Source organism: Poecile atricapillus, chromosome 2 (assembly GCF_030490865.1).
Source record: "Poecile atricapillus isolate bPoeAtr1 chromosome 2, bPoeAtr1.hap1, whole genome shotgun sequence".
Classification (NCBI taxonomy): Eukaryota; Metazoa; Chordata; class Aves; order Passeriformes; family Paridae; genus Poecile; species Poecile atricapillus.
In genome coordinates, this window is record NC_081250.1 from 37,650,376 (window position 1) to 37,675,518 (window position 25,143).

A 25,143-nucleotide genomic window follows, 5' to 3' on the forward strand; every position below is an offset into this window, starting at 1 on the left:
GTCAGCTTTAGAAATGAAAATTCAAACACCTGTTAGTAGAAAGAAGACATTTCTTATGGCTGAGAGTTAACCCCAAAACTAGGACACTTATAAAGTTGTCTATGTTCTGACTTCATGTGTTTTCAAAAAGATTTGTGCAACCAAATAATTTGAGTGTCTGTGCTTCATATCTACCCAAAAGAATGTTACAGTTTTGAAAATCTTTTTAGATCTTGCTCCTCACTGTTGGTCTAATGTTCATATAATGTTGTTTATTTTTGCTAAAAAAAGATATCAAGTTAGAAATTTCCCAGGATGCTTTGAAAAGACTCCAAAAACTCTTTGTTTACAGAGAGTAAAAAGCAGAAACAGGGGCTCCTAAGCAGCACAGTTTCACTTTTCAGGGAGTATGGGGCTATATGCTACTGTATGTTTGGCAATTAAAAGAGAAGTGACTAAAGGCAGGTCCTTTCAGTTGTGGTATTCCTTGTGAAAATGGAAGATAATGAAGTGAGACATTAAATTTACCAACAGCACCCTTGCATTGATTTGGCATCTAGAAGTCTTTTAAACTTTTAAAATGTAGAGCCAATTGTAATATTTCAGTACTAAAATGACAGATGTAATTCTTCTAGTTATATTATCTTTATTTAGCTATTCTTAATTTTATATAATTTATCTTAAAATAAAGATGAATACTCTTCAAATACAATATTTCTTGACATGGTCAGTCCTTTTTTTTCATTTTAGATCATCATATTTATACCATTTACTTACTGACCTCCCACATCAGCTTTTACAGCAGTTTTCAAGAAGGTAACTAATTTCATGGTTCAGAGCAATGACGATCCTTCAGAACAAAGGTTTGAAGCCATAGATATTTGGAAAAATGCAGATAGCATAAAAATATAAATATATATATATACCTCCCACAAAAATACCATCTCTTTGGGTCAGAACAGAATAGTTATTCTCTAACACTTTGAATAGAACTTAAGAAAACATCTCTGAACCTGATTGTTTTTCTGAGTTCATCACCCAGCCGCTTCCCTGCAGGCCGATTTCACACTCTCATTCCACTGAGTGACTGTGTCTTCAATGAAATTATCTGCTTCCTTGTGCTTTAGGCTTCCTCTTGGCCCTGGAGTGTTATGGTAATATGAAATATGATGGCATTTTTTTCTTTAATAGTGCTCTCCCCACTGGATGCATTGACTAGTAGGTGTAAAGTGTCTTCTCTCTGCTACCTCCTCTGTCATCTGCTGTGGACATACCCTTAACCAGAAGTTCTATTTGCACCATCAGATTGCTGTGCCAGTGTTTTCCTTGGAGATATAGATGTATATATATATATATATATATATAAATATATATAAAATGAAACTGTTGTGCTGATGTCCTGGGTACGTAGTATTGTTATTGACCAAGAGGGGGTGGAGCAGCAAGGCACAGAAAATCCACTATACATTCTAACATTTAGGCTTTATCCTTTATTAGGTAGTGAGTAAGAGACAAAAAGAACTGAGTTTGTTGTTTACAGCTGAACTTTAAAAGAAGACTTGTGTGAACAAAAGCTTGTTCCATAGAGCACTGTGACAAAAGAGGTCCAAGAAAACTGAAGGTGCCATTGCAAATTAGCTGATGTAAGTAGTTGGAATGACACTCTTTTATATCTAGCAAAATTTGTATGAACTCTGCCCTTAGTACTGTGCCTCCATACATGCCACAGGCCACGTTCTGGCAAGGATCAGCCTGTTGATTTTGATGGCATCACAACAACATGGCAGGATGTACAGCAGGTGTCCATGCACCAGAAGGCTGTGCATAAGAGCCTTCAGCATATTTGTCTATCTCCCATTTTCCCATCTGCCTGCTTCCTCATGGGGAAGAGATAGCCTGCCCAGATCTTCTACCTTCCCAAAATGTGAGTACTCCTCTGCTCCTTTATCAAGATCTTACACAGGCTCTTACAAAAGGCTCTGGAAACAAGTGGTGGTTCATGGAGCACAGCTTGAAAGCTGCTGCCCTTTTCAAGGAGGAATCTGAACACAGCTGGCAATGGCACTACAGCTTCTGCGAACAGATGGAAGGTTGAAAGCAGGCTTAAAAGACCAAGTCCACTGAATCTTACTATCTCATGTACCCAAATAAAATGAAACATTTTCTAAATTGAGTGTGAGGAGCAGGTTTTGAAGGCTGGCTTATTTACTGCCTCTTTACTGGGAGCTGTAGAGTAGAGAGCCCTTTTAAATGTCAGCCCCTAGTTATTTAGATGTCTAAACTTGGCTTCAGGAACTTACTCATACTGTTGTTTTGAAAATTAGGCCAAAGCAATCCAGCTGGTAATTAACCCTGGAATCACCATCATGTCTTTTTCATGGCTACATAGGTGTGAATTAAATATAAACAAAAGGTCATCTCATTTCAAGGCACAAACGTTTGCAAATAAACTGGATGAAATACAAATACATAATATAGAACTTATTTTAATATTTCTAGATAAATAAATGCATCTCTTTGGAATTCTTTGGACACAGATATCCATGGAACCTCTTCTTTCTCTTTCTTTATATATCTTTTATAAAATCTAAATGCGGAGAGGTTTAAAAAATGGCAAATACGAATGCATATGGAAGGCTCACTGATGAACTGCAAGTCAAAAGTGCTGTATATTCCCATCCTCTATATCTCCCACCTGTCTGCATTAACCACAGGCAGCATTATATAGCAACCACATGGTCAATATTTTGCATTACTGCCTTTTAATAAAATCTTTCAAATAACTTCCCCACCTAAACTTAAATTATGCTTTTAAATTTTATTCTGCCTAAATGTACAGTAGGCATTTCACTTAGCTACACATCAGAGTGGTTGCATGTGACTCAGCAGCACACTCCATAATATTAATAGATACTTTTCAGCTCCCTATGGGAAAAAGCAGGCAGCAAGGATCAGATTCAAGAAGTCTATTTTTTTCTCTGTTTGTTACTTACCACTTAATGACCCACATGTGAAATCAATGGTTATATAATTATTTTATATAGTAGATTTTCTGTTTATAAGTTATTTTTCTTACTCTAACATATATACAATATATCTATATATACCCCTGATAAATCTTACTTTAAAGGGACACAGTCAACCCCTTTAAGCCTCACAGTAAATATATAAGGCTTTAAGCTGTCCGTACATAATGGTCAGCTGCAGAATTCAAGGGTCCCTTGAGATCCTAAAAGTTGTATTTGTTCCAAACCCATGATGTGCAGTTATCTCGTAATATGTATCTCATGTGTCACTGTTTACATTTTATATGTATATTAAGACATTTTATATCACATCAGTAGGAAATAAAACAAGAGAATAAGTCTGTTGCTAAGACTAAGCCTATTGCAAAAAATATTACCTGTACCTACAGACACTCCCACTGGTGTGATATAAAATGAATATGTGCCGTACTTGGGATGAAATTCTGGCTACACTGCAGTCAGAAGGAATTTTCAACTGACTTAAATGAGACCAGGACTTCTCTCCTGGTCTTCATTTGTCAATTTTGACTCTGCGTAACCGATTTGTGTATTCCCTCTGCTCAACACTGAAGTGTCAGGCCTGTTTCATGACAAGAGCATATTTTTTGTTCTTCACTGTCATGTCTTAAATATTGATCTATCCTGTATGTATTACACTTTTTGAATAAACACACAGTGTACACATACATTCTCAGTTAAAGAAACATTTGACCCATTCTGTGTATAGTATCTGAATTATTTTTCCCCCACTAGATCTTCCTAATCACTTTCTTTACCTTAACCTGGATTATTTTCATTCATCTCTGAGTGAGGAAAACTTTGCTCACCAGAAACAACTCCATGTTATTGTAATAATTTTTGACTACTTACCAAAGTGACATAATTTTGTTCATTTTATCTTTTGCAATTCAGTTAGAAACCTAGTGGCATAGATAGAGACACAATACTACTGTTTTACAAGACATCTATTGTATCTACTTTTGTTCAGATAAATACCCAGTAACTGCTGATTTGGCAGGAGGATTGGTAAGGGTACTGCTATTCACAGTGTTTCTTTTTTTTTTTTTCCTTCTTCTTTAATCTACAGAATAAAGTATTTTATATACATTGGAACCAGTTAATGCCCTTTAGACAAATTTGTAAGTTGTTTCATAAAGCAGGAAAGACATTGCAGGGAAATATGTGCCAAAATGCACAGTCAAAAGGCTTTATATGTCACTACAAGTCAATGCTGGAGATCAGTTCTAAAACGATCAATGCTCAAGAGAAATGTTCTCATCTGGAGAAAATACTGCCCATTCCCCCTTTCAGAATTTGTTCAGTTCTCTATCAAAAGTTCTGGCTCTTCATATATACTTTAAACTATAAATAAACACTGCATAGTTCAATGTTCTTGATTTTCATTTTTTTTTGTTTGCTTTGATTTGAAAAATTATTGCAGTACAATTAATTCCCGTTTGGAGTTCAGTAAGGAGCAAACAGCACAGGAGTGTGGGTGGTCCGTATAGGCCCGGGAGCTGGTCGTAGGAGTGCTGGAGGAAGTGCTGAAGTCTGGAAAAGGGTGGCTGCTGGGGCTGTGCGAAGACTGAAGGGGGAATTCACAGCCACAGCAGCAGCTGCTGCTGCAGCTGCCAGCGGATTTGGTAAGATTCGTGGGGCCATCGGCTTTGAAGGTTCCTTTGAAAATACTAACTTTACCTGTGGGGAAGAAGAGAAAACAAACAAACAGAGACACATAATTTGTCCATATTAGCTACACAAGAGGGGTCTTAATTTAAGATTATATGTGCAAAATCAAGCAAGAGAAGCGTTGTGGTGGCTACTGACTCTGTAAGCTACAGACTTGTAACAGGCGACACAACCTCACCCACTGGACAAGGCAAAAGGATTTCGTTGGGGACAGAGTTCCAGTGTTCACATCTTATTGCCAACACTCATAATTTAATAGGAGATTAGAAATCAAAGCAAATATAAAATGGGACTGGGGAATCTGCACCAAAGTAAAGCTGCATGTACCCTGCAACAATTGAACAAGGAAAAATTAAATATCAATTAATAGATCTCCATCTGGACAGCTTAATGTAGAGACGAGAGCAGAATGAAAACATATCCTAATCCCTGGTCTTACAAGGTACTTCTGTTTTAATCATTAGGATGCAAGTTCTACTTAAAATTAAGATCTCCATATAACTCTTCATTTACTTGTGCTTCTAATAACAAGCAAATAAAGCAATCTTATCTTTCATGAGTTATGAAAATCTCTTGTTTCATGTGTTTAAATGGGTGCTGACCCATATAATTTTTCTTTGTCTTCAGTGTCTTCAACTGTTTTCCACTAAGACAGTGCTCATTCTTACAAGGATTGTGAAAACCTGGCAGATATTTTAAAGTAGCGTTCTGCCAGACTATGATATTTCTGCTCCTGTCACTGAGGTGTCTTCTTAAAAAAACATTTTAAATCATGACATGTTTTTAAATCTTGTGGACTACCAAATACCAATCAGAAAACCCTTCATTAGGGTTTCCTAAAAAAGGAAAAAAAACCCCGACCCTGAAGTTTCTCCAAGACTGAAAATACTCACAAGAGGTCCAGTCATATTTAAGAAAATTTACATTTTGGATGCATTCCAGTGGAATTTCAAGTTTCTAATGAGTAGTTTTGCAGTCCTGTTTTTATAATTCTGAGATAAGATTAGAAACTGCATTTACTGACAAAGTTCCCATTGTCCCTGATGGACTTTTGGTGAGTCTGTGTCCTAGCATGACCTGAGGCCTCCTGCAAAGCGCATAAACCTGAATACATGGTATTGAAGATACAGAGTATAGGTACCATGCTGTGGCACAGCTCAGTGTAAGTATGGGTGCTTTTTACTTACAAGGAAACACAATTTTTCATTCTTGACTTGAAAGGGATTTTCAAGTAATTAACTTATACAATATCACTCCAACATTTTCAACTCAACAGAACCCTAGTGAGTGAATCATAAGAAAATAAGGACAGGAGTACTCTGACATGCACCACGACTGAGTTTCATCATTACACTATCACCATATCCCAAAAGGTCTGCTGGTTCTTTACTGGCCAGATGGATAGAGGATTTTTATTTTTCCCAATACCTATTGGCAGCACTGCTGGCTTCCAGGTCCTTTAGACCTCTGGGAGAAATACTCAGATTAAACCAAATTCTTTAATTCTCTTAACAAAATATATAATAGATGCTAGATAAAAAATTCCATATGATGCCGATGAAAAACAATGATCTGATCTTTTCCTTGATCAGTGTTGCGCTCACTGATCCAAGCTATCTTCTTCCTTTGCTGAACATATGATTTTTTCATCCCTCCTTACATTTTTTAATAAATACCTTTTACAGCCTTATTTATAACAGAAAAAACCCAAAACACAAAAAAAGAACCCCCCACTCAAAAAAAAACCACCCAAAAACAATTCAAAACAACCCTGAGGAAAATTAAAAGAAAGTAACCCTGAGTACAAAGTACACATTGGTCTACAGTTCCCAGTAAAGGATGTTTTTTGTAACAGTTATTTTATTGCAGAAGGTTTGGACTATCAAATGGTTGATAACCTTTTTCTCCCCAGTACAGTATTTTATTCATGCTGGACAGCTGTAGCTTGAAGAAATACCAAGTAAGTCCCAACACTACAAGACTTCTTAAACTCTGAAATATTACTGTGGGAATTTATAAAACTTCTATTTCTGAAGCATGTAAATCTAGAACAGAGAGAGAAGTACAAATTATATTGAAAACATGGTAAAGAAGGCTTTTGGTCAAGAAAAGCCATGAAAATGCAGCATGTTCTTTTTTTAATTTCTGTAGAGAAATGCCCATAGATTTTGTTTCATGAAGAACAAAGGTCTCATGTGGCTGTTTCTATTAAAAGCTAAGGCTTTCTTGCCATTTGTGGAGGAATCAGGTACTTCTAATGTAGCTACATAGCTTTTCAGTTAACTTTTCAAGATAATTCTGATTTCAAGGTAGCTGCAAAACTAGTAATATTTAACATATACAGTACCTTGCACCTTCATTTCTAACCTCTAATTAAATCACAGGTCAACATTAGGAGTAAAGTAGACTTTTTTTCCATTTCCAATGAAATAAACTAATGGACAAATAACTTGAAATATTGATGGGGAGCATCCTGTTTTCAGCTAGGGAGAGGAAGTAAAGAAAAAGTAAAGAAAGAGCATTGAATTAAAGGTGAAATTGGAAAATCTCTGTCTTGTTGCTGTGCCATTCTGCACTTCAAGTGGCAACAATTCCTGCAGTTCTTATATTCAAAACCAAAAAGACTAAATGGAGAACTGGTCTATCCTTTCTTATTGAAGCCACAATTCTACTACACATATCTCTTCATTTATTCATAGCTCGTTCTCTCCTTCTCAAATCCCTTTTGCCTCTTTGATGCCCTCTAGCCTGACCTGTATATTGTGAGAAATTGGGATTGAGGGAGTAGGAAAAGGACACACTGCTGTTATTTGTCTCGAACCTTGCCTGCAGTTCTCAGAAATCATCATTACTGTAAAGTGGTACAGAACTGTGCACAACAACAACAACAACAACAACAGCAATGTAATAGTTGGTTTTATCCCCTGAAAAATAATAAATTTCCTAAAGGAATAATAATCCTGTCAGTAAGGCTTTCCTGATTCCATATCCTACTTACCCCATTACATATTTTCTATTCCTTTCAGTATAGTTTGTATTGGAGACCTTGATCTTTCTTGTGGATTACTGACAAACCCTATGGGGCTGTTTCCCTATTAGTGGATCTATTGGAAAGGTACCCTGCTTTATTCTACCACTGAATCCTGCATGAATATGCCACCCATGATGGCTGCCCCAACAAGAACACAGTTTCTGCTGCCGAGAGCTTTAACTCAATGTAAAGAGAAATAGGTTTTTCTCTTTAACAAGAAAAAGAAAAAAAAAAAAAGTTCCATATTGTTCCTTCATCAGAGATGGTCAAGGCATAAGGAGCTAATCTCTATGAGGACAATAAATCAACATCCTCCCTCTGCCAGAACCATTTATAAACCCTTACAAAGCAGCAGATACAGCATTCATGCTGTTTAACTGATGGAGAAGATAAACGTCAGATGTTTCTCTAACCCACCCACAATATAAGCTGGTTCTTACCTAGAGGGTTTTTTATTAAAAAGTAAACCTTTTTCTCAGCTTTTACAGCTAGTAAGAATTGTGTTTCAGATAGTTTATCCTGGCAGTTGAAAATATGATCAGAACCATCCTGAAACAGTTGAATGAAAGGATAGGGTTTTTTAATCGTTTCACTTGTTATCTCAACAATTCTCTAAATAAGGGTGGAATGAATGGTTTCTATTTTGTAGAGTTTTATTTAGTTATTTCATCACTATTGTCCTTGGTGAAAACTGGAAAAATCTTGTTTGACATCTGGACGTTTTTTCCGTCCCTTGCTCTCTAATGACCTTTGCAACAAGCTTCATTTCTTAGATTATTCAGAATATCTACAAAAGCAAGGGTCCACACACTGTAATAAACGTCCCTTAAAGTAAATAAAAAAAACCCTTGTGGGCTTCCACTGGCTCCTTCATGTACTTCATACTCCAATGGCTTACACTATTAATCTACTTCTAAACATTTTTCTAATTATGTTTTCTAAAAACCTATTCATCAGGAATAAAATAAAAGTCAAATAAAAAGGGTGATTGGCTTACCCCTAGAGGATGTGTTCCCTTCTGGAGTTTGTTGTAAGGGCTGTATTTAGGTTTAGGTGGCTTCCCAGCAGCTCTGTCTTTGTGCCTTCTACTGCTTATGTGCTGTTAAAATATATTTTAGGGAGAGGGAGAAAGAAAACAAAGGGTGATAGTTCCACAACAGATCACTTCAGGTTCTGCTTTACACAAAATTAGTGCTCTAATACTAAAGGCTTTTACTGTAAAAACAGCATTACTTTGTCTAATTCAGTAATGAAAGCGAATTGGCTCTCTTGAAACTTGAAGGATCCTTTGGCACCACATATTGCGACTGTGATTTTCATCAGTCCTAAGTTCACCTCTGCTTCCACTACAGTTAAATATTTTCCCACCTTTTCTAACTTCAGCAGGACTTGAGTCAGGTTAAAGACAGAAATCTTTGAAAAACTCCTCCCTAACTCTATAAAGCACCCATCAAATTCAATCCACTGCTGATAGAAAGTTTTTAAAGAATATTAGATAGTAAAGCGTCCCCTGTTTGGGGAAGAATATAAGGTCATAAAATTGTTTAAATCCTTAAGGTGCCTAGAGATCCTTCTGAGATGGTTATATATCAAACTAAGTGACATTGAAGAAAAATGTGTGAAATCCTTCCTCATAAGATCTATGAGATTTTTAAAGTATCTTTCTACAGAGATTATTTTGCCATATTAGAAGTAAGGGACCTTTTTCAGAATTGTATTTTTACTCGGATTTTCATTTTCAAGAGAATTATCACAATAAAAAGGCTTAGAACTGGACTTTTTTTTCCACCTGAAACCAGAAGAATGGGTATTGCTGTTGTCCATTACTGAATTTATCTTCATTCTTGTAAAGTTCCTTAGCAAGTATTTAATTCCAATAGGCATATGGAATTAAACTAAGTGCTTCTCAGAAAGCTTTGATCATCTGAAGAATGACTGAACATAACTTAGTGTAATGGCAATTTAGAGGTCATGCTTCTCAGTTAGAGAGAAACATTGACAAAAATATTACCATACCACATTTCTAGGCTGGTTACTCAGTGTTCTGTGAAAGTACTGTCTGCACCCACCTTCACATCTTTGTCAAGGTAAATATCATGCAGTACATGAAATGGCAGAGTTTATTAGCTCAGGACAATTCTAACAGTCTAAAGGCAGTTGTTAACCTATTGCAGCTTACACCTTCTGTAACCCTTTACCAAATATATATATATAATATAGATATAATTGAGAGCTTTTGAGAAGATATATTCCATGCAACGGGAAATCGTAATCAAAACAAAACATGCAGCATGGCAGCCAAGTACGATGGACAAAACTGTGAGCTCCATTTGGACACACACTCTTATATTGACATGCACTGACTGTGTTGGTACTTAACCACCATGAAAACAAAGAACAGCTGAAGATTCTCACTCTACAAGCTGGCTGAGTACCTGTTTCAGTTGTGTCTCAGAGTTGACGTGCACATCACATATTTCACAGTGAAATGTTTTGTTCTGAAGGCCTGTGTTTCCTTTATTCACAGGTCCTTTGCCTTTTACGCCTGCCCGGGGAAAGGCTTTTATGGTTCCACTTCCATTCCGAGCTTCCAGCATAGTTTTGTGCTTAGTCCCTGGAGACAATAGAAATGGGAAACAGAAACAACTTTGGCAATTGGGTTGCATTCATTGTTCTATTTTCTTTTAAAAGTATAATCATATGAGACTCAGCTTGGTGCCATGTGCTAACCTTGGAATGGAACTGTGTTGGTCTGTATCAGAGTCATATTAATGTAACAGTATTTCACACCTGGTACTTAGTTATTAAATTACATACCTATAGGTAATGCACTAGAACAAAGCAGCCACACCAGAAAGTAGCGGCACAATCAGATACCCTGATGCGAAGTTAAGTGCGTGTGACTTTTCTCATTAACTCCTGCTGCTAATAAGACCTGAATTGTAGTTGCAAAAGAAAAGTAATTTAGCTATTAAAGATGTAGTTGGCTTTGATTTGTAGTCTTCCTGAACAGATTGATAAACAGTATATCTAAGTAGCTTACAATTAAATCTGTAATTAACTAATTACTCTCCAAACCAGAAAGGGGCAGAGCTTCCTGGAAGCAACCTATAGATCATTAAAATCCTGGACAGAAACCAAAACATGTGAGAAGCATTTATGAGAGAAAAATGCACTTGCTTTTTCTTTTTTTTTTTCTTTGTAAATAAAGGTTGGATAGAGAACATTGGTGTTCTGTTGCTTCACCTTTATTCAGACTGAACAATTTTTTACACTGTTGACTCCCACAAAGGTAGTCTGTGAAGATAATGAACTAACTACAGAGCCAACTAACAGTACAGAACCACTGCTCCACTGCTAATTGCTGTATGTATCCACAGAGACTTGTAAAAAAAATGCATGTGTGTGAGCACACACACAGTTTATCCGCTCAGGCAGAAAAAACTTGGAAGGTTGTGTTTAAATATTCAGAACAGTGTTTTGGCTCTCTGCCTGATCAGAATATTTAGAGTCTAACTCTCAAATGAAGTTAAATAGTTTAAAAGGGTACAGCTTGAAGTTGAACTTTCACCAGCTGAAGATCTGGCATATAGTAAACAGCATTCAAAACTGATGGAATTTTGTTTCTCATGAATGCCAAGAGGTTATAATTTCTATTCTGAGTTCTATAGATATGCCAAAGTTATTTCTTTTTTAATTGCATCATAAAACCATTGATCACTTTGCTGTAGGTATACTATCACTGTCTCTACATTTCAAACTTAAGGTTCTCTTTCTATCTCTTAACCCTACTTACCCTTGATAACAGGTAGACCCTGACATCCAAAATCGGGAATTTTCTGTAAGATGGCTATAGGTGGTCACTGCCACCATATCAAATCCTTAGATCTTTTAACCCCACCTGCCACGGAGCCAATCAGTAACATGCTTAAAATAGTGACTGTGAATGGTGGCTCTCTACTACTGGAATTTGCTGATGCTACTAGCTCTAATGACAAGAAAAAGTTTAAAAACTGAGAAAGATGGAGGTAGACAATTACCCATTCAACTCTCATGCAGCAGCTGCTATCAGTTGATGAAAACAAAGGGAAAATACACATAATTTTAACAAGTTATTTATTAACAGACAATATGGAGCTAAGAACTCTAACTCCCATCATTGAACTCTGACTGACTGACGCTCCCTCTTTCAGCCTCAATTTGTTAGATTTCAGACAAAGCTAATGGCATTCATACTCAGTTTGCTAGTTGGCACAAGCAAAACCATGCAGACTCTGAACACTAAAGGTAATGAAGTAGAGCTGTCACTTAGCTCGATAAGGTTTTGAAGCTGCAAAAGCTAAAGTGTAAGAAAATGTGCAACTTGCAATAAATTCCTCTCTTTCCCTTTTTTGAAAGCCTCTTTTGCCTGTCATTTTTATACTTTAATAGTTAATGAATTCCATGTAATTGCCAGTTTTCTGCCACCTCTTTGTCCCCTGCTGTAAGAGATCTAATCTATTCAGGGGAAGATAATTGCAATGCTCTTGAGACAGAAGAGAAAAAAAAAAAAGGAAACAAGCGAGCAGTGCTCCATCTCACCACTGTTGTGCGCCTCCAGCTGTGAGGCAGAGTTGACAGCGACTTTGCATAGTGAACAGTACAGCAGTCTTTTTGCTTTTTCTTCCTCAGTCTCAACAGAAGGGCAAGTGCTGCTGCTAGTGGCTGTTGTGGGGATTTTCTCCACTTTAGAGGTGATCTCAGTTGTCATAACACTGCTCTTCCGGATTTCCACGGTTGTCGTTGTTGATATTGCTGGTGTCCCTGTGTTAGCGTCTGTGGGCAAAGACAGGAGATGGAAAGAAATGAAAACAGGCTAACAAAAAATCGTGTGACCTTTGGTGTTTGCTTGTTGACATCCCAATCTGTGATGACACAGAGAGGCAGATTGTTCTGGTGGTGGTTTGACTAATGGTAATGAACTAAACCTGACCTTTTTCTTTGTATTTTGTGTGGTTACAAAATACAGTACTCCCATGTATTGAAAAACCATGTGTTGTCTCCTGCAGTCTGCTCACACAGAACTCATAAAATGAACAAAAAGGTCATTAAGACTGTACTGTACAACAGAAGAAAAATGCAATAAAAGAAGTCGTGTAAATGAACAGCACAACAGGCAGTTAAAATTTATACACACAACTTCAGATGCATAAACAGCCAATGATGATTGGGTAGCCAAGCTTTTAGCATCTTGTAGTAACAAAACGAAAATGAAAAAATTGTCCTTTATATCTGGTAAAAAAAAATAAAAAAATTATACTTCACTTGATTTTTCCCAAGACCAACACTAAAAGAATTTAGGTAATTACTAACACACAGTACACATTGTTATCCATTATTACATAATAATGATACATACTAATAACAGCAATTAAATATACAACATTACATATCTGAGACCTAAACAAACACTAATAAGATTTTTACTCTGCCTATCTTTTGGAAAGACTACAACCAAGATATATACCTAAATCTGGAAACCTAGTTCTTGCACCTAAAAACTTGTGCTTTTCATTTAGTTCTCAAATCAAGGAGAGAGGAAATACACAACAATATTTGAGTTTGAATACTCGATACATGGTGTTTGGATATGGCAGTATCATGTGGTTGTTAAGTACTTAGCAGGGTGGAGGACAGCAAAATCCAGCAGTGAAAGCAGTGAAGAAGATGGTAGGTCGGGGACATGAGAAGGAGACAAAACACAGGACATCTTTGCCTTTGCAGTGCTGTATTTTATCATATTAGGCTGACTGAGTAGTAGCTTTAAAAAAAAAAAATAAAATCTTAGATACTTTACTGAGATATGCCTGGATTTGGGAACTTTCCAGCATAGCTCATTTTGATTTCATACGTTGCTTGCTGCTAGTGATGTTTTACCTGTACTATATTTATTGCCTCCTGTTGGAATAGACAAAATAGCAATTATTTCACTTGGAGAGCTAAGTACATGCTCCAATGCAGAAGGGACACAACAAACTGATACCACAGTGGTGTGTTGCAGACTAGTAGTGTTCCAAAACTTCTCTAGTGGAGAACATTCCTAACAGCTTAGCAGGCAATATCAAACTGGAAGCAAGGAAACCACACTGAGCAGCCTGATTCAAAACAATTTTAATGCATTGAAGAAACGGTTTAGAAAATTAGATGCTTTTCAGTAAAGACAGTTGCAGGAATCCAGACTCAGTAGATTTAACCTGATCTATTAACACAGAATGATGAACAACCCCAGTACTGCATTTGGGGAAGTTTTACTGTTTATTTCATTTTGATTGCTTTCTTTGTTGATTTCCTTGGTTTTCAGAAAAATCTTTCAGTAGTAGACATGATGAACACAGATCTCTTCTATCACTGTGCTATAGAAGCAGTCCCCACCACGCTGAAAGTGCAAAGCAAAAGATTTAGGAGGTATTTTTTCCTCCTCTGATCTGGAGGCCCTGTGTCCAGCCTGGGGACAGTAATGTTTAAAAAAAACCAAATTACTTTGCTGTTAATCCAGAAGCAAAGCAAATGCAAAGCAACAAGAGAGGATTTGTGATGGAGGGAGCCAAAATAAATTAGCAGTTTAGAAAACATGAACTGTGAATATGCAAGAAAAAAGGCAAGCATTGACAATGTTTTCCATATCTGTAGAAGGTAGCTAAAAGAAGAGAATATACTCTCATCCCTCCTACTAGAACAAGGACTATTGGATTACACCAAGAGAAACTTAGATTAGATGTGAGGAAATTCTTTCTAATATTAAAGTTTATGAAGCCTAGGAATAGCCTACCTACATAGACCCAGAAATACTTCCTATCGGGAGATTGAAGCTGGCTGAACAAATATCTACACAAATACGATTCCCTTTCAGTCAGTGAGAATACAACCCTTTAAGCTCTATTATGTTCATACATTGTGTATTTTTTAATGTTTCTACTTACTCTCCCAGAGGGATTTAAAAAATTATTTTTCATAAACCCAAGAAACAGAGTTTTTCATGTAAATATTCCAGGTATTGACAGGCATTAAGGCATGTAGCAAAAAATAAAGCATGTAGCAAAAAAATTTGACTGAAGGTCAAATCACAGTTTGGTTTTCTTTTACCTGAAAGAGAGCCTGAAGGTCACATCCTGAAGGTACTGGGGATGTCAAATATCAGTGCAGAAGGAATGGTGCTACCTTGCTGAATAGTCTCTTTTTATTTGTGATTTTTTTTTTTTAAATAATGTTTCAAAAGAAAATAATATTTTGAAATATTAAGCCTTTTGTTGAGAAACTGATGAAATAAAGCCTTTGAAGATCTTTCTACAAAATCATAGCATTACCTAGTCACTCCTTTCCCGTTCCAGAAAAAATCTATTGAATGTTTGCTCCCCTTCAGTCAAAAACTGCTGCAGTAAAATTATTTTCCTCAAAAGCCCAATCCCAGCCCAAACCCTGTTGCTTTTTGAGCATTAATACTACTTTTAAAACATCATTTTCTGCATCCTGGTACTACTGTACAGTAGTAGGCTTAGCCAATGTACTCTCTTGGTGACACGGAAGGCAAAGGGCAGGTGGTCCAGGGAGGGGAAAAGGATATTAACATTCTTTCAGGACTGATGACAAAGTTAGTGTTCATTCTAATCTTGCAGGAAATTAGATATGTACATCAATCACCATAGCTGGTTTTGCAGTGTAAGGGTCAGTATTTAGCCCTAAGCAAAATATAGATCATAATTTCTTTACTTTCCATAGGAAAACCTGAGGCAATGAATGAAAAAAATAAAAAAAAGTTTAAATAACAGCACATTTTATTCTGCTTCAAGTATCTGACCTTCTGTATCTATGCTGATCTAATATTTCACCATGTAATTATTTTAAAGCAAAAAGAAAATACAATCAATTATGCTAGCTGTTTTGGATATTTTGAGGATATTTTGAGATGCATGAATGAAAGCAGCATAGTATATAGAAGTTAAACATGGTAAATGTCATCAGCATATTCTTCATCTCACAAAATAATCAAAGTTCAGTGCATATACTCTGCATTTTTAAGAGTTGCCCTATATGAATGCACTTTATATTCTACTAATGCAAATGTATTAATGACATTAAAAAACAGAAAGCCATTGAAGTTCACCATGTAAAAGCCATGACACATTTAAAGATGCAAAGCTGCTCATCCTCATATAAAGTTTAGAATTTTCAGCAGAGATTAAGGATAAAACATTCTGAAAGCTGTCAAGTAAGCTTACAAAGAGGCAATTCAACTCCTTTTCTCACAAGAACTTCTAACTTAACCAGCATGGGTCCCTTTGAATATATTATAGTGCTGCTGCCTGTCCACAGTTCAGTGCCCTAAATACAGGGTACAGCATTAAAGGTATAAAGGATTAAAAAAAAAAACAAGGAAAAACAACACCAAAAAGATGTAGGAAGGCATTTGAGTTCATGTCTTGTAGACTGAATCAGCATTTCTTAACACTACATTATGACAGTGCTTTAAGAGCTATTTCAATTATAAATGTTCTAAAATTGAGCTGGAAATTCAGCCACAGTCAAAGGAAGATTTGTTTCTGGTGACGCAGGCTTGCAGCACTGTGCTATTTTCATACCAGTGGCCCACAGCAAATATTCATTATTGCTACTGTCACTGCTTGGCTTTGGTATAGAAGTTGATTGCTGATATTGTATGCAACTGGACTCCAGCAGCAAAAAAAAAAAAAAGGGAACACTTCAGGATTCACATGAATCCATTTGTGTTCCTGGTCTTAATATAGCAACAGAATAAAAACTAAAAATATAAAAATACTACATTACAATCTAATATTGGTCACTGGCAAAATCAAAGGTCTATTTTAACAAGAGACAAAGAGATGAAAAAATATTCTGCAGGAACTGACTTCTTTGAGTAGTACAGATACCGTGGTTCAAGTGGAACACTGCATTGTGATTAAGGATCTCCTAAGCAAGCAGGATTAATTTTATATCCCAGCTACAAGGCTCATGAATTTTCTTTAGTCTGAAGAAACAGAAAATTACAACTCATGTTTTTCTTCCGAGTGTGTGAAAGTCTCACTCATCAGCTCCTGCTTCGAAGCCTAAGAATTTCTTATCCTGAAGCTATAAATAGACCCACAGAGGGAAATGTACTCTGACTTCAAACAAATCACAAATATATTATGAGCATGTTTTTTCTTCCGCAATCTCAAGTGGCACACATTTGAAAATTATTTAGCACATACCCATGTATTCTCGTCTCCTTTAAATAAAACTTTGCCTTTGACATAAAAAGATTGAGCATTTGGCCCATAATGCTGTTCAGGAAAAAAAAAATAAATAAATAAGACAACCAAAAAACCCAACAACTGTGCCCCTGCAGAAGGTAAAAACCATGTTCTTTCTCATGACAAACTGAACTTGATTTGAAATATTTCATTATATAAGATTACTTAGCATTGCAGAAACACCATTAGCTAGGTAGCTTATTACAAACCCGTGTCAATGCTCCCATACAGACCCTTGATACTGGTGTGTTCAAGACTGGGACTGGGACTTGGTGTATTATTTTCCTGACTGCTAAGAACTAGGTCCTCAATTTCCTTGGTCTCCTTTGAAAATCTCACTTTCCACTACTTCTGTGGTAATTACATTTGAAGATAAGGCTTAATTTCTTTAGAATCTATAAATATAATAGTGGAGTAAACCAAAACCAAAGTACCATCCCCCAAAAAAATGATGGCTGACAGATATTTTTGTGTTTGGCTGATTTTCTGTTGTCATATGCTGAAACATAAGCATGTGTGCTAGCACATCTGGCTCCAGTACTTAAACAACACTGTGAGGAACTTTGTCTCAAACATATCAACTTCTTATCCTTTATATGTGCAGAATACAAACTTGCATATTTTGTGGCCAGTGGATATCTGGTCTTTAAAATATATTGTACAAAAAAAATTGTTTTGGTATCATATTATCAAAAATATAGTCATCAGACTTAGTTTTACATTCAAAACCTGGATTCAATCTATTTATTATAGGTATATCCTTTCCATAATGGATATGTTTATTTGGAGAGATAGAAGTATATTTTTAGAACTTAGAAGGGCCCATATAAATTTTCTCCGAAAAAAAAACCAATTAGATCCTGATTTAGAGACATAAATAGCAAACACCACAGGGTTTTGGGTTTTTTTTGCATAAAAGACCAAACTATCTGATTGACAACTGTGCAATTCATCACTTTATGGTCACCGTCAATGGCACCATATGAAATATTGGAAACCATGGTGTTCACCTGATCTTCTACAGGATGCATACTAATTACTATGCCATAATGGAAGAGTCAAGAGCTCTGAACTAATAAACAAAGCTGTGAATGACCAACCAGGAGCAGCATTTGAAAATTTTTGATGAGCTGTCTTGTTTGAACTTATTTTTTTTAAAATTTGTTTTTTAAACAGATGTTTACTTGTTTTGTGTCCCTTTCCTTGTAACTACCCTGGCTTGTCAGTACTTTCTTGGTCAAATTCCTTGTTAGCTTTCTTTGTCTAGGTGTCTATCAAAATTACTTTTAATATCCAGAAAGTGAGAGTCAGAACATGTCTAAGGTCTTGCCCAAGCTTTTTTCAAATGTACCAAACAAGCATTACTGAGAAGCTGAAGGACTGCAAAGTTTCCCAGAACAAGCATGAAAGGCAAACACCAGGAATTTTCTTGGATTGTAACTAGAGAAGCAATGATTTCAGTATTTGGACCAGTCCCTACTTTTTAACACTTAAATAAATCATATTGTACACAGTGTTTATCACTCAGAAACAGGAGATGAAGAAACAACTGGCGACACAAGTGACTTCATTTTACTGCTGCCTCTACTCCATGCTTCCCAGTGACATGCCTTGGTGGTGATTTGATGGCAGGAAGACAGGAAACAGCATGTTTGGTGGCAAAAGGTGTCCACAGAGAGAGAGATGATGAAAAGGAAGCAGCAAACTTCATATATTTGATCTCTGGATATTTTCCTCCAGTTAAGCTCAATTCTGTCAAGTCCTCAGATGACCTCCTTCATTAATTAGGAATACAAAATTTTCTAATGAATTCATACCTAATTTTTACTAGCGATTCTTTTGGTTTAAAGCACAGTTCATTAATCTTGAACAGGATGAACCACAGAGGGACAGCAGCATTCCTGTTGAGGTTAATTGAACGGAGCTGGCAGCAACAGCAACAGCTGGGGGGTAAAAGGTCTGTGGAAAGCAAAGGAGGCAGGTAGGGAAATGTCACGCCATGTCTGAGTTTTGGGTTCTTAGGCAAATTTAGCTGAGAAAAACATGACTGGAAGGTAAGGAAATGGTAAGGAGAAACCATTTATTTTTCAGGTCATTTAAGGGACACTTGCTGATGACTCAGTTTGGACACTGAGCTGTCCTTGTGATTGCATAGATTTTTGCTCAGCCAGGCAGATCACCTTTCACCAGCTATGAGTGAAAAGGTCCCCATACAAGGAGCTGCTGGCTGAAATTACTCTTACAGTTTAATAATGGGAACTCTGTAGTGAAAATTTGATTTGAAACCAGGACAAAAAGTTTTCTTAAGAAGTAGAGTTCACACTCAAATGTAAAGAGTATTTTTGCATGCTTGAGGCTATGCTGACAAACTGCCATCAGTTTTACATCTGCATGCATCTCAGTATGCATTTCCCAACTTTTAAGTAAAAGCAAACATAATAAAAAATATACTCGCAGCTAATCTATGTGTATGAGTAAAAATTGAGCATCAGTTGAGTTTATTACCAGTAAAAACCAAAGAACTGAATAAACTGAAAAAGCCAAAAGCCCAACAAGGAAAAGGTTTTGTAAGATATCCTACAGTAAAATCAATTTGCCTTAAATGTCTCTTTCTGGAGGCCAACATGAGCACAGCAGTACCCATCTGTAATATCATCCTCTCTGTTCCTCCAGAGCAGGTCAGCTGCACGTGAACTGCCTCTTTCCCCTTGCCTTGTATTGAGCTCCAGACTGCCCAGGGACGCAAATGGGGGATGCAGCTTCATCCAGAAGTCATCCAGAGACAGCTACAACAGTGGAAAGGGGTGATTGCATTCCTGTGTCCAGGAACATCCTTGGCACCCTGTGAATCATTAGCACAGACAGTAGTCCAGAATAATGCTTAAAAATAGGGCCTGCATCAGTGCCAAGGTCCAGGTGGCATGACTTATACCCAGTCAGTACTGGAGACAGTATTTCCCCAAGGAGAATTCAGGGAGAAACTTTTCTCTGTGTCACTAACAGCAATGGCTTCAAAGTCTTACTTTACTACCCAAAAAACTCATTGGAGCTTTAACTCACACCATGTACCCAGGACAAGATACTGCTCTTGCCAAGGTCAGGAAGCAACTATGATTTAGTTTCTGACTGCTGCTCCTGCTGCCCCACACAACTACTATGAAGACATGGGGAAGGAAGCAGCAGACAAGCTGTTCTCTTTCACTTTGCCCTGACAGCTGCAGTGATGGAAGTGAGCTTTGAAAGGGCCCCTCTCAAACTCCTCGTTAAAAGAGACAGAGAAGGCACAGTCTGGGCTATACACTGCTGGCAACTGAGAAGTATTTTTCACTAAACAAGTAGGTTGGCAAAGTCTATTTAAAACTTGATATCAAAAACAATTTACAGTGGAATCTCTCCCCAGCAATCTGCCACCAAAAACAAAGAAGCATGGAGAAGTATTAATCACCAGCAGAAGAAGAGAAAATACATTGCTTTCATTAATCAAATGGAACAAGGAAAGAATAAATGAATTGCACTACAGACTACAAAGGATTGCTCTCCATTTTAAGCAGGTAGTTGATTTCTTTTTTGCATTTTAAGCAAGCTGAATGTCTTCTTTAAAAGCTCCATCTAAACACTAAGTTTCAAAACAGATTCATAGTCATAGAATCCCTAGAAGTAAATTAAAGAAACTGGAATATAACTCAGAATTTTTAAAAAGTCTGACTTCTGACTGCTCTTGTAAGTGTAATATCTCATGGCATTCCCCTGTCTTGAATCCAGGAATAATTAAAGCTATTCCCTTTACAGCAGTTTACTTCCTTTACTGGAGAGCACTGAACTAGTAAATCTGATTTTGGCAAGAACTGAAGTTGTGTCTAACATAGGAACTGTCACTTGTGGTACCAGCATCACAATTGTATAACTTTTCTCAGTGGAGAGAAGGCAGGGAGAGCAGTGAGTAGGCATTCTTTCAGACATCTGTCTTGTAGTGCATCATAAGTAGAGCCTGTAGGGGATGTGTTCCAGGGACTGATCAGCAATGACTTTCATTACAAAACACCTGCTCTTCCTTAAGTAGCTGAGATACCAAATGCCCACATTTGGAAGAACAAATTTCACAAGGAATTGAGGAGAGGACAGTACAGGAGATGGTAATATTATTACCATTCCTTAATCTTTGGAGTAAATAATTGTTTTGATTTTCCTGGTATCCCATGTAGATTTTTATTAGTCTTTTTCAGTCCAATGTTTTTACAAGGAATTTTTCCCTTGACAGATCACATATGGTTGATAACATATTTTGTAAATTGACAAGAGTACTCTTGCTAGAAGCGTAGCATCCAGTTGAGTTCCAGGGAAAAGAAAACCTTTTGCAATTTTCAGAGTCTCTAGAAGGATCTTTTACAATTCACATCTGCGGTTACTATGACCATCTATTTAACTTGTTCTTACATCTCCACCAGGGTGCATAATCTAAAATAAATTATTTTACTGTTGCCTGCATGCCCTCTGCTCCTTCCCCTCTCCAACCCACCACAAGTCACTTCAGAGCTAGGACTGAAACAGAGAGTTTATGAAACACCCTGTGTCATCATTACAGTTAAAAACATTGAATGATGTTTTCAGAGGGTTTCACAGACAATACAGACCACAATTTCTAAGTAACTCGTTGTCATCACAGTTATTGGCATTATTTACAGGGTTTGGGTTGCTTTTTCTTACTTTTTTAATAAAACAATTATTTTGTGTAACATGAGCCATCTATGCTGGCTCTCGTGTCAGTCTTTCCTCTGCCTTCAGGCAGACTGCTACCAACTGAACTATTAGTCTAATTACATTAGCTGGCAGAAGAAACATATTTAGTAAGCCACAGTAAGGCTGGATAAATGGTCCTGGGATAAGGCAAAGACCAACAGAAACCTGTCTACTTTGACAGTTTAATGAGTTCCCTTTCATCAAACGTTGCCTTTGTCAGAAGGGACTGAATCAACCCCGTTTGTCTCTTCCAGTAGTGCTCCCTGACACCATACACACATATCCAGCAGAGAGGTTATTAGTGCTTTGCTGTTTGGGATGTTTATAAAGTCAATACAATATTTTTTATCAGGCAAGCTCTCCACAGAAGCAAAATGCAAGAAGTGATATTTTCCTAGCCCAAAGCTGTTCTCATGAATTATATAAAGCCTTCTGCACTCAAGAGAACAGTAAAAATCAAAAAGTATTTCCTTGTGGCGCCATTCATAGATATCACTCCTACTTTCGAAGCTTATAGAATTAAATATATTATTTGATTTAATCAATTACACACAAAACAAAGATGGGTTTGTATTTTAGGACACAAAGCTTGAAGAATAGGCTTTAAAGGAAATGACTGATGTTAGTTTTCTGTGATAGTTGAAGTAGCTGCATATTAATGGAAATTAGTATCAAAATGACAACACAAGACTAGCTATAGCAAACATTTGAAGGTTCTAGATGAGGTATTTAATTCTTGCTCCGCTTTAGCCTTTTCTTATATATCCTCTTGTAAGGCTGATATTAAATGTTTATGTTATCTGGAAAACTATAAGTGATATACATTAATACTCATAATGACAGTTAATTAGTTGGAAAGTTTGGTCCAATACTTGCAAAGACAGAAGTTCTCTCATGTTGAGTGAAGGTAACTACACTGTAAAGGTGTGGTTCTTAGTCAATAAGTCATAGACAAAGTGAGAACTCCAATCTGTTCCAAACAAATATCATGGAGGCATATTTAAAGAAAACAAACTTAAGCAACAGGAGCAGAACTGATAATAATTGCCAACACTGCTAGTTCTGATCAATTTTTTTTTTTTCCCAAGCAGGAAAGGGTATTAATGACCATAATTACAGTTTTGATTAATTTCTTGTTAAACCCAAATTGTCATTCTCTTCATGTGCCACATTTATCTTTGTATGCAGTTCTTTCCCTAACAACATAACACTGTTGTAACAAAAAAGGTTTCAGCTTCCCTTCTAAACGTGGCTGTAAATACTACACCACTCACAAGATCATATCCCAACTCTCTCTGTTATTTTTTTTTTCCTTTCCTGTGCATGATAGCTATTCAAATATTACTAGATCTGACATCATTCAGACCCAGCATTATCTGTTAGAGAAGAGAAAAAGACAAAAAGAGAAAATAGAAGGTAATATTAGGGTAATATACTATTGTGCTAGTTCCTTATTTTTCATTATGACATCTCTCTCCCATGTACACTATAATGGAGAAAAAATGTATAACTTAGAGTCCATGAAAGCACCAATGCAAGCCCAGATATTCGAAAATTGCCCTCATTTGTAGCAATTTTATGAATAAGTGTATGTATTTTTCCTATTCATATTTACACAGTGTCTAGGTGAATAGGTGCAATCCGTCTGCCTCAACAGCCTTTAGGCATATAAATATTTGTTAATGAGCATGTAAGTTTGAAGGATTACACCACTGCAACAATCATCACTCCACAACCACACCTTCACTCAGTTCAGCACCGTGACTTTTCTTTAAAACCCAGTTTTCCTTCATAAAAAGTAGTATTTTTAGCATTTCTATTATGACATCAGTTCTTGCATCAAGAAATCCAGTCCAAAGCCCTACTGAAGAGCAGACTATACAGAGAATAGGGGAAAATATTAGCAAGTGGATAATATAATTAAAAACAATAACCCAGAATAATTTTAAGGTTTGAGGGATTACCAGAAAGATGTTTTTTTTTATGATGTAGAGTCCATTTTATCACCTCTTGCTTACTCCTACTTAGTATGTAGCAAATAAAAAAAATGCAATAAGATTTTTAAATTTTTCAGAGGAAACCAGCTGCACTTAAAACAAAAAAGTGATTTGGATGAAAAATATGGAATTACGGGCTTAGTTTTTTGTATTAGCTTTCAAAAACCTTGGTTAAAAGTTGCAGTATGGCTACAATAGTAGAACAACAGCACCGGCAACAGCAAACTTCTGAACACCCTTCAGCTTCTGCAATATCCAATACGAGGACATTTAAGCATCTCTTTAGCACTGATGCACTATATTAGGTGCATTCTTGAGCTCTTAAGGTTGCTACCATGCCATACAGACAAAATTACAAATAGATTTACTTAAGATCACTTTGCATCATACATCACTCTTAAAACCTTAGCAGAGGTTATGAAAGATAACCGCTTTTCTGAAACAAAAATTCAGAGATGCCGGTCTCTGAAATTTCAATACTCACTATGCAATGGAGGTTTCAACCTTTGAGACAATTCCAGTATTTTAATTTATGAAAACTAGAAATGATTAATTTCCAATGCAAAGAATTTGGCCAACACTTGTACAGCAAGTTTCCTTACATAGTGCTTGTGCATTAGCCATTTGGCAGGCAGGTAGAGGAGCTTACTTACCTCTTCTTCAAAAAACCTGCATATGTTGTGATCCTTTAAGCCAATTGATTATAGTGGCAATTCCCTACAGCCTTAGGAGATACGGGTATACAGATTTAGAATTTTATTTTTTTTTTTAATTTTTTTTTTTTTTTGGTGAGTGGAGAGAAAGACTGTAAGTTGATCAGGAAAGAGAATACTGGTTCCTCCCTCACAGACTCTGAGCTGTAGACCAAGTGCATTTATAGATCAACACATCCCTTAATCCATGACCATGAGAAAAATGCATGTGCTTGTACAGCTGTAAGATTTTTGTGAAAGGGAAAACGAGAAGGTGGGAAAATGCTCAAAGCATTTTTTCAAAGCTCCAGGCTTCCACTACCAACCATTAGCAAAAACCTTGTGGCCTGGCTCTTCTCCAAAAGGAAGAATTGTCTCCTCTCCCTCACAAAGTATAATCATACCAGAGCAACCCAAATCAGTGTATTTACATTATATTTACACTATACAGAATTAAAACAAAAGCTTTACCGGTATTTCGGAAAATTGAATGGATTAGACCATTTGGCTTCAAAATAAGCCTTTCATCAGTTTTCCCAGAAAGTTTCTTTACTGGGCTTCCCAAGTCTGTTTATTGTACAGCACACAGATATCTGGTACCTTGCTGTCCAGGTAATAGTGAAACCAAGACTTTTAAAGGCTGTGCATTGTTCACAAATATATAGAACAGAAAACTCCTCTGCCTGTCAATCCCATGTCAGGAAA

General features: G+C 36.6%; 1 protein-coding gene across 1 annotated transcript in view; it reads right to left on the reverse strand.

Moving 5' to 3' along the window:
- Positions 1-686: 686 nt before the first annotated feature.
- ZNF385D (zinc finger protein 385D) overlaps positions 687-25,143 on the reverse strand; it is a 163,335-nt gene continuing 138,878 nt past the window's right edge. Inside the window, exons 5-8 of the mRNA XM_058833552.1 lie at positions 12,307-12,540; positions 10,161-10,339; positions 8,723-8,824; positions 687-4,703 (exon numbers count right to left, since the gene is read on the reverse strand). Of these exons, the coding sequence (XP_058689535.1) occupies positions 4,470-4,703; positions 8,723-8,824; positions 10,161-10,339; positions 12,307-12,540 (749 nt within the window). The 3' untranslated portion in view covers positions 687-4,469. The remainder of the gene's footprint in view (positions 4,704-8,722; positions 8,825-10,160; positions 10,340-12,306; positions 12,541-25,143) is intronic.